Source organism: Aegilops tauschii, chromosome 6 (genome assembly GCF_002575655.3).
Source record: "Aegilops tauschii subsp. strangulata cultivar AL8/78 chromosome 6, Aet v6.0, whole genome shotgun sequence".
NCBI lineage: Eukaryota > Viridiplantae > Streptophyta > Magnoliopsida > Poales > Poaceae > Aegilops > Aegilops tauschii.
In genome coordinates this window covers 12,865,515-12,876,353 of record NC_053040.3, presented here as the reverse complement: position 1 = coordinate 12,876,353, position 10,839 = coordinate 12,865,515, and the positions used below count along the sequence as shown (strand labels likewise).

Below are 10,839 nucleotides of genomic sequence, written 5' to 3'. Positions count from 1 at the left end.
TGCATGCGTTCGACATAACTAATATTTGTTGTCATGCTTCTGATCATTTAGATGATTTCCTTTTACAATTAACATGGATGTGCAGCCAAGGTGTTAGGGCGAGTTAAGCATGTTAGGCCTGAAACTAATAAATTGTACTCCCTCCGTTCCAAATTACTCGTCGTGGTGTTAGTTCAAATTTGAACTAAAACAAATTTGAACTAAAACCACGACGAGTAATTTGGAACGGAGGGAGTATATATGGATGCATATTGACTTTTCCAACTCTAAGCTGTACCCGACTGGCATACTTTCTTTTTCTAATGCAGACAATACTCAAAACATTATAAGAGAACTTCTGGAGCATGACGGTGTAAGTGCAACTATCGATCAAGTCAGCAGCCATCTTCAGGTATGATTTTAACTTTCTAGTTGATGTTCCTTCCTTCTGAAACTAAGCTTCCCTCATAAGAAATGTTACCGCACTACCCAAGCACATACTTATTGATGTTTCCACCATATTTGAAATTTCAGAAGTGCAAAACGGATTGCCTAATTGATCAGCTATTAACTATGCCCACCAACTCTTTGAAGAACTATTCAACATCTCAAGATAGTGAGGGAAGTTCCAGGTTCAATATGAGGTCTCAGGGAGCTAGAAATCTTAACCAACTAAGCAGTGGTAGTGCCTCACCAGTTGGTTTGGGTGTTCATAGAAATGGGAGCAGCACACCAGGTCTTGGTGGAGCTGCTATTAGGGGACCAACATCTAGTACTAGTAATGGCAATGCTAATGGTTATGGTTATCGGTATGGTAGTGGCAACACTAATAGTTATTGTGACATTAATCATAATGGTTATGGTTATGTTATACTGATGGTAATGGTGGTCATGGTGGAGTTCTAACAGATGGGATCATGTCAAGTGCATCACTGCCGTCCAACCTAGCACAACCAGTACAGCAGACAATGCCCACTTCTAATTTATTTTCAAGTAACACGGTGCATGCCATGGATAATCCAAACCATGTAAGGCAACAAGAGCTTGTCCCATGGTTATATCAACTCAGCTATGACTGCAGAAATGGAGGGATATCTATGTCGCTTTGGCCTCAGGATGATGGTACTGACCCTCTTATAAGGTATCAGGGTGAGAAGGACGTGATGGAAAATACGGCAACTATCGACATGACCCATGGAATTCAGAATGTTGCAGCCATGGATATGATCCATGGAATTCAGAATGCTGCAACCATGGACATGCCACAAGGAATGCAGAATGCTGCAATTGGGGAGACGGCCAAGGATGGAGATGGTCCTGCTGGTCAGACCGGTGCAGTGCAGCCTCATGGCCTCGGCAGTGAAGTTTTCAACTGGGAGAACACTAGTTTTGAAACAGCTGGTACATCAGGTGGAGGAGCAATAGTAACAGATGAAATGCTTGATTGGCTAACTACCGATGAATTTGAAAACCTTACCAATTGGTATGTTCTGTTCTCAATATTAGCATGCTTGCATATTTCCATTGCATTGTCCTTTTCGAAGTTTCACTGTTTATTACTGAGACCCTACACAAATAGAATTTTGTATATTGGCAAAGCATTTTTTTTAAATTGTACTGCTTGAGCGCATGCTCTTCATAAACAGAAATTTGTAAAATAATGATGCAAAACGTTCTACTGTGTGGTTACAACTTACAATTTTAGTCGCAGAAATGCTAAAATAACTTTTGTGAGATGCATTTCCATACATGTTATCTTTTGTCCGAATTTTCTTAAAACAAGATTTAGTTGCAGGCCTGCAACTGGTGTCTTTGTGCAGAGCATCAAATTGAATAGGTTACCTTCACGGCTGATGGGAATATGAATAGTATAAAGGATATCATATACTATGTTTTAGGTTGTGCTCGTTGATCTTCAGACATATTTAGACGCAAAGCAATATGACCATGAGTTATCTTATGGTTCGTATCACGATGTTTGAAACAAATAGAAGTTATGCTAGCGTATACAACGAGGAAGAAAACACAAATAAAAATATATCATGGTTTTGTCTGTACTCTCCCATCCCCAGCAATGAGCATTCTTTTGCAAAAATTGGTTTAAACTATCTTCTGGAAAGAATGTAGGAAATATTTGATGAAGGGGAAGCATAATAAGGCTGTCACCATGATGTTGAGATATTTATCTGTTTGGACTAATCTTTTGGGCTGCTGCCCTAGTTAATATTGCATTACCTTGTTCTTATACCTTTCTTCTCTGGCATTGCCCTTTTTTTTAATAAAGATGCTAGCATTGGTGTGCAGCTGTGGAACACACCAGAATTAATGTCACAAATAGTATCCGGTTTTACATCGGCCTTTAGAATCATCTTCTTGTGCAAACTCAGTATGTCCTTATCCTTACTGCACTTTGACCCATTCCTTATAATAATTACAGGTCTGAACTCTGAGGGCATGGAGGAGTCGTGGGAGCATACATAGAACAGAAAAAAAAAGCATGATATATGTCAATTTTGCTCCGGTGAATGTTTAAGAAAGCTTCGGTGCTAGAATTTGTTTCTTTTGTCTTGGATGTGGTTTATTATAAACTGGATTGAGATAAACTGATAGTGGTTGGACAGAAACAAAATTGAATCTCTTTTATGCGATCCATTGACATTTTCCTTATTTATTTACTTGTGATGAAAAGTAACAATTTATCCCATGTCTTACTGCTAAGATAATGAAGAGGATAGTAGCAGAACGGAAGCATAAGAACACACTTTTCATTTGGACCATCCAGAATATTTCATGAAGGACACATAGAAGTTCAGAATTTAGTTTCACATGCATGTTCATTTCATGAATTTTAGTTGACAAAAAAGGCAAACTTATTTCCTAATAAATAATATAACCGAATTGGGGATTGGACTATGTGTGCTTATCTATTTTACATTATACTAATGGAAATAGAGGTTTCTATGTCATAGGGCATTTACAAAGTTATTGTCTAAAAACATTGATGTTCAGAAAAGTAGCTAGGGAATTAATACTGATCTGAACAATTGCAGGGCTACAAGCTAACATGTTGTCCTAGAGACAGAGGCTGCCACACAAGTAATGCGACCTAACAACAATCCACAAAAAGAAAATCAGTCTCACAGATACACACTGAAAGCTAGCAGAAATAAGAAATGCAAGATATCTAAGGAGAGAAACCAGGAATGTTAAGTTTTTTTTTTCATTGAGGAAAGGGAAATAGCAAGAGGGGCTGAAATTAACACTCCCTTATAGGAAAAGTTAACTGTCGAAAGAAATAATTATCTGTAAAAACATGCAACAATCAGAGGCTGGGATGGCACGAGCATCACCCAATCAACATGAACAGCCACAAACTAGTCTAGCACAAAATAACATGAGCACAGTGAGAAATTTGAACCTTTCGCAACGCACAAAACTCTGCACCAAGAGCAATTCATGAGACTAGAACATCAACAGAGGGAAAACTAAATACGGTACTATAGCCTGGCCCTTTCTTGCACACAGGAGCAAGACGAAGAGAAACACTCATGGCCAAGAAATGGTGATCTGAAGCTACATATTATTTTTCAGTACTACCTCACACCATCTTGTAGTAACTGAGGACTCACATGTCGAAGGTGTGATGGCTGCTGTTATTGAGTGATAATTGGTGTGAAGTGTGAACTACCGTGAGAGGTTGGACAATGGCATGTTGGTTGGTTCTTAAAAGGAAATACTTGTTTATTAAGAAATGCATCTTTTCTTTAAACCACATTTCTATTCAATATAAGCTCTCGAAAAAAGCAAGTGGTCCGTGCAAAAAAATGTGGACATGATAAAGATTGGCAATCTGCACCACAATCCCCCCCCCCCCCCCCCATGCACAAGAAAGTACATTTCATTTCTGAGCGAAAATTAACAATGCACAATGGTATTACAAAAGTAGGATGTATTTGTTTATTTGGACTTATTTTAAATGCCCAAATAAAATTTCTACCAGGTGGTGTGCCTGGAGACACTCAGAGGCTAATTGGTTTGATGTGGCATTGCAATAGTTGACGATTCTTAAAAAAGGCCACCATTTGGTGAGCTATCAATTGATTCTTTCCAATCTCCAATAAATTACCAATTTTGACAACTTCCGGCTTTGTCAAACGTTGACCTGTTGCCCTAGTCCTAAAAAAACGGAGCACACCCCCGAGTCACATCCATTTGGTAGCTCTGGCAGGTGCCCCCCAGCCACCATCACCACAAACTCCCCCTCCCCTCCCACCCCCGTCATACCATCATGTCGCCACTAGAAGAGCCACCCGAGAAGCCCACGTTGGCTCTGGGGAAAGTGGCAGCAGGGCTTCTCAGCTGCTTGCCGTCATCGCACGTCCTCCATGCCCCCATCCCCGTCAATATCCGTCGCGACTGCTGCCCTTTGGTCATCCGATGCTCCCTCTCGACGCGATGCGGCCCACTTCCTGCTTGATGTGCTAGTTGGGGATCTCGTGCTTCTATGCTGTGGCACGGGATCGAGATCTGGGCCGATCGGGGCCATTGTGGATGGGGCATAACTCCGATGGTCGCTTCCGTTCTTGCTAGTGCTCGCATCCGATAATATTGGCGAACATCTCGATCAAGGTGTTTCATTTGGGAGGATTTCTATCCTTCAGATTTGGCCTGGTGACACCGGCCGATGACATGTACTGATGAGGTTGCAGGATGCAGGAGGAAGGCTCCATTTTTTTTGCGGCTCTCACTTCGGCCAATTTGCCTTCAACGGTGTGATGCAATGTATGGACGGTGATTTGATGCCAGGGGGTATGGTGGTGCAGTCGTGTGGTGGGAATCCTACCCCAACACATGTAGTAGCTGGTATTGTGGAAAATTAATGGTGAGAACACATGATTGACTTCAAATTGGTGGTGCTTCTTGAGATCCTAGGTGAATATCCTAGGTATGGCCCGAGTTGGTTATACCTGGTAATGGTGATGTTTTTGCATCGTGACCTTGGTAAAGGCACTGTTATAATATGCTCAGATTTGTTCTTTAGGGTGAAAACCTATAATCTAGCCTTTCCTGCATGGTTTGATCCGGGCGGCGGCGGCACTTGAGCATAGTTCCCTTATTGGAGGTGTTATTACTGAAGAGATGATTGGTGCGGATATGATTGTCGATGTAGTTTATCAGTCGCTCCTTTGCTTGCATCATTCTTTTTCCTTTTTCTATGCTAAGGAATAGCTTTGATCTTGTATGACTTTGCTATTTAGCCGGCGTGTTTAGTTGTGTGTGTCCCTTTTCGTTGGTTGTGTGCATCCTAACTATGCAAACATCAGGTGTGTGCTCATTATTTTGTATCCACTTGATGCTTCATTTTTGAGTCTCCACTTTTTTTCAAAAAAATGTTGGCTTGCCAAAAATTGGCATCAAACAACTTGAGCCCAACTACCATGGCCGTGCATCCTTCATTGGCATTTGTTTCTGGAACCTATCATTCTAGGGCAGGCACATGACGGATCAAACCGCGCAATGATGGATTCCAGATGTTGCACGCGGCCAATGTAAAGTTATATCTAGCCTACTTTGGACATCATTCATTTTGTTGAAGCTACCTTGAATGACATTATCAAATAAGTCAGAAAGAGGAGATGTGCTTGTATTTCCTTCCAATTCAACCTTCATGTCATACAAGAAGGTCATCGGCATCATATACTGCATCCGCCGCATTTCAGAAGGAACAAGGCCACACAGTGTATGCGGCTCCTCACTCCGCACTATCAATGAGATTATGCATTTGCCGGAAGAGTATCACTAAGAAGGTGCTTGTAATACCAATGCCATCCTTTGCAGACGATGACGCTATGACATCCTCTCCCACAATGAGCCTAAGTTGCTTTTGTCACAGTTTTTTATCATATGTGCATTTAGTTTCCTCCAAAATCTCATTGTATAGCTAAGTTGACAAGATATCATTTGAAGACAATTGATATGACATTCACGAGAAAAAATGGATTGTATATATATAGAAGGATAGAGTTGCATAGCACGATTGATATGACATTCTTTATGAGTGTTTTACTTTCGAACCATGCATGACGACTTCTTGTATTATATTAAAGAGAGGGAGAAATACCCGACCAACAACCAACGGAGTTACAACAAGAACAACCTATACTCATGAAAACAAAATGACCCCAAAACCTTGACCACCAAACTGCCTAAAACCACAACAGAGCCAACTAATGTAATACAAAATGACCTAGACTTGCTTCTACCCATTGCACCGCATCAGTCTTAATTTGATCAATGAATCCTTGAAGCAGCATGTGGGAATTTAAAAAGATCCTGCTATTTCTTTCCGTCCATATGCACCAGATAATTAATGGTACCATAGTGTTCAACGAATTCCGGATTCATGGACTTTATTTCTGGCCTGTTGCCACGAATCCCGGAGAGCACGAGCATTTTGAGGGATAGCCTTGCTCAGATTTGTCCAAAGAAGCACTGAAATCCAAATGATGGTCACTACACTGTAACCCATGAAGAGATGATGTGCCGATTCTTGCGAAATACTGCAGAAAGAGCATGCATCATTATGAGCGAAATCACGCTTTGCGAGATGGCCGCTGTCCAGACACACCCCATGACAACCAGCCAAAGAAAGAGTTTGCATTTTAGAGGAGCCCAAGCTTTCCAAATGGTGCAAGCAGTACTACACATAACCGATGCAGCGAAGTGCGCTTTAATGATGGTGTCTCACAGTTAATGATAGTGCTTTGCAACGTCAACATTAGCATGGACCAATCTCATACTTTTCTGGCTGCTATCTTACCATCATATTAGTGTGAAGAAATTCTTAAATATTGTGTATTTTTGTGTTTTCAAGTATGCTAACTGTGTAGTCGTTCCATTAATAATAAGAAAACGGGTGCCAATGCGTTGCCAAATTAAGTTCTATCGACATAATCAAGTATTTCCTTCTTTTTCTTGAGTCTAACAAAACCAATTATTGCCTGTCCACCCAATATGATAAAAATTTGCCGGTAAATGTCACAGTAATTGTGTGGTGTGGTGTAAGTCACAACTTTCTAGTGAGGTCTCATACTATTGGTGAGGTGCAATGAGCAACTTAATTCCATATGCAACTCTCTTTTGTCTATATATAAGTGGACCTTTTTACAAGTATCACCTACTCCCTCCGTTCCAAAATACTTGACTTTCATTTGTCCAGAAATGGATGTACCTATATACTAAAACATGTCTAGTTACATCTATATTTTGACAAATGGAAGGCATGTATTGTGAAACGGAGGGAGTATCAGGCAATCACCATACGAATATAATCATTTTCCTGTATTTAGCTATATTGAGCTATTGTAGAAAACCAAGTCAAATCCCATGATGTTAAGCAGATCAGATTGGATGCTTCCCAAGATAGATGAGTGTGTCAGTTTGAAACTATTTCTGTAAAGATTAGATGATATAGGTCGTCATCTGTTATCCATAAGGATGCCATTTTTGTGGCTCTCGCGGAGAACCCTGATGTCCACCACCCTGGCTGGCACAATCTCTCACTGTGCACACAGAAAGGATCGGCACATGAATGCCGTGCCCTGAACACTTCGTCTTCAGCGTGTGTTGTGCGAGAATTTCTTGTGGTGCAGCATAGTGTATTTTTTATTTTGTATAATTATTTCATCTAGGGTAGCTTTGCTGATGTGCCAAAAAGCCACTGTCATCACTGTAGCATGGGACTCTGACGACCCAGAAATGAAATAAAAAAAGGCATTGTTTTTTAGATCTGAAATCCGAACGACGGAGTTTGACATCCAAAACACCTGCACACTCTCAAGTCGGCAGCACAACACAATCTTCACTTTCTTTGAAGCTTTCACAGACCACAACGATTTTCACGGTCTCTCTACTTCTCTAGTGTCCGAATACTGACTAACTGAAATGCGAGGGAGGTAGTACAAATCACGCACGCACGCAGGGCATAACCCAAAATGAGTAGACATCAAATTTCAGATCCATCTCCTCCCAATAATCCTGAACCACCAAAACTACAAATTTATACGAGGCCGCCAAAATTTAACATTACTGCAGTTAAGCTCTAGCTCTAGTCCAGCTCCAACGCCCCCGCTTGACCCCCTCGCGCCGCCACCCAGGGCGACGCCGGGGGGCCAACTCCTCGCGCCGCCAGCCCCCCCGCAAGGCAGATCTTTGCCGCCGCTGCCGCCGGCACTGGCCGCGGTGGTGGCGGCGCCCGACGCCTAAAAGGCTAGGGCAGGAGGGAAGCGACGGATCTCCCATCAGGCGGCTGGGGCGCCTCGTGCGGGGTCTTCGTGCGGCAGCCACGGCGGCAGCCGGCGAACCCAGGGCTGGCGAGGTCCTCCGGTGGGATTCTCCGTTTTGCGATGGGCGGTGGCGATGGCTGTGGATTTGGCATCCCGGCCAGATCCATCGTGGTTCGGCTATGGCCGGCCGGCGGCGCGTGATGGGGCCGGGGTGGGGCGGCCGGTGGTCCTCAACCGGATTTCCGATGACAACATACGTCTACATGGCGAGGGTGTGCTCGGATCCAGTCAGCGGCGAGATCGTGGTGGCGCTACTTCCGGTGAAAATCGCGCCGACTTCGGTCATGGCGGACGATGACGGCGTCTCCGACGCCCCCTGTTGAGGCATCGTCGTTGCAAACTGCGTCAACATGATCGGGATGTTCCGGGGGAAACCCTAGATTTGGGTCTACCGGATCGAACGATGACGGCGCCTTCGGTGTCGTGCTCCCTCCTGAGGGCATTGTTTTGGAGCAGGAGCTGGCTGGAGGGGACAAGGAGGAGCGGTGTTTCATCTACCGCGAGGCCGACGATGGATCTCGGCGGCATGACGCTGCGGAGCTTCGGCGACGGGCACGTGTGGATGGATACGTGCAGGATGATGGTGTTGTCTGACGCCGTGGTGGCGTCGGCGGCAGCTAGACCGGGCAAGGTACATGCAGCAGTACAACACTGAAGATGGATTGATGACAGGTGGCTGCGGCGGCCTCATACCCGGCAGGTGTCCGGGTTGAGGAGTGCGCCGGACTGGTGGGTGCCCCATACCCGGCAGACGTCCTGGTTGGGACCTCATGTCTTAGATGTTAGGTTTGGCAGCGAGGTCTGTTTGGTATTAGGCCCAGACTATGAACATCTCTTCATCAATTGGATAGGAGTAGCGACAGATGTCGCCTAGATGATGGCTTTAGTCTTACTGGTGTATGACTTTGTAAGGTTTTATGTGAATAATTAATAAGGTAACTGTATGCATCGTCCAGATGCAGAGGCCGCGGGTCCTCCTCCATTTCTAAAAAAAAAACTCGAGCTGCTACAATGTGATTGGTGCTTGAAACTGAATGCATTTTAGGGGCTGCCCGCCCTCAAAAGCCTCAAGGAAATTCGGTTGTCTAGTTATCATCTCAATGGAAATGTTAAGAGGAGGTGGAGAGGTAGGTAGCGGAGCACATGAATATCATCCAAGCACGTCACAGTGAATCTTATGTAATGAACTCTCTCTCTCTCTCTCTCTCTCTCTCTCTCTCTCTCTCTCTCCCAAAGTGTTTATACTTACTCTCTATTGACACGTGAAGATGTTTGTTCTGCCCGTTATAAAATTGAATGATTCCAGTTATATACAATTTAAATATGGTAGTACTTCAGTTGGAACCCACCCTCTCTAACATGGCTGATGTGTCAAATGGTTCCCAAATAACGCCACCACGCTTCCTTTTTAATAATGCCGTGTTCTCTGGCTCTTGTGAAAATCAACAGAATCCAGAGTATGACCAATCATAATGATGAAAAGTTGCAATTTGAACCATCAGAAGCTGGCAGGCTGCTAACACAAGTTTTGCAACTTATGACCGAACCTCTCAGGTGAGGTCATTATCCGCAAGCACGAAACTACCAAAACTGCATCTCATCTCCAGCCTCTGCAGACTACACTACTGAGCAAGAGCTATACATAGTACACATTCTTCGTGCAATGGATGCGCGGAATTTGTTCAGGCTAGAGACACCAGCCTCTTGTAAAACTTGAAATCTTCTGATTCCCATGCTTCTTTTCCTCCCTGGACAATCAGTCACATGGTAACCACAATACATGAGTCTGTTAGAAGTATAAACATGTTAGTTAGGGATTAGAAGAGATAAAGATAGATTTGATTTAAACCAACAATGACTTGCCTTATACTCCAATCATCTTCCCACGTTGTACTCCTATATATACCCCATATAAGGGTCAGATGAATACAACAGAAACATTAGCTAATTTTCACATGGTATTAGAGCGGTTTGTCCAACGACACCCATCATAGGACCTTCCACCATTTCGGCAGCTCGCCACCCCCGGGGAGATTAATCTCCTTTCCCCGGGGGCGCAGCACCCAATCAATCAAAGAGATCAATTTTCTAGTTTAGAATAGATCAATTTCGAAATTTCCTTTAGTAGATTTTCCTTTTAGCCACCAAATACTCCTTTTGATCCTGAAACATCCGGTGCAATCGCAGCAGCGCTGACGTCGCAGAAACGCGATCCGATAGAGTCGTCCTCCAGCCCAATATCGTCTTCAAGCTTCAGTAGATCCGGCACTCTAGGGCGATCCAGAGGAGCAGCGCACGAAGGGCCCAAGCGTCCCGGTGGAGCTGCGCCACAACATCGACTCCAATGCGAGATCGCGGGCGATCTACCGGATACACGCAGGTCTCCTCCCGGTGCACACAACATCAGCAAGCCAAGATCATCCCACGTCCATGTGTTAATCCATGCACATGATGGATGTGGTCTGATGGATTTTAGCCAGGTTCACGCACACGATCGGCTCCAAAAGACCACGAG

The 10,839-nt window shown here is 43.9% G+C and overlaps 1 protein-coding gene across 1 annotated transcript; it reads left to right on the top strand.

Annotated features, from left to right (window-relative positions):
- The first annotated feature begins 368 nt into the window (after positions 1–368).
- Positions 369–2,646, top strand: LOC120967292 (uncharacterized). The gene is made up of 2 exons (XM_040393898.2): positions 369–1,462; positions 2,417–2,646. Exons 1-2 carry the CDS (start codon positions 897–899, stop codon positions 2,427–2,429), a joined length of 579 nt encoding a protein of 192 aa, XP_040249832.2. The 5' UTR covers positions 369–896; the 3' UTR covers positions 2,430–2,646.
- The last annotated feature ends 8,193 nt before the right edge of the window (positions 2,647–10,839 follow it).

Bases quoted from the DNA above. Each gene is read 5' to 3' on its own strand.
- LOC120967292 (XM_040393898.2), top strand. From the start codon at position 897: ATGTCAAGTGCATCACTGCCGTCCAACCTAGCACAACCAGTACAGCAG.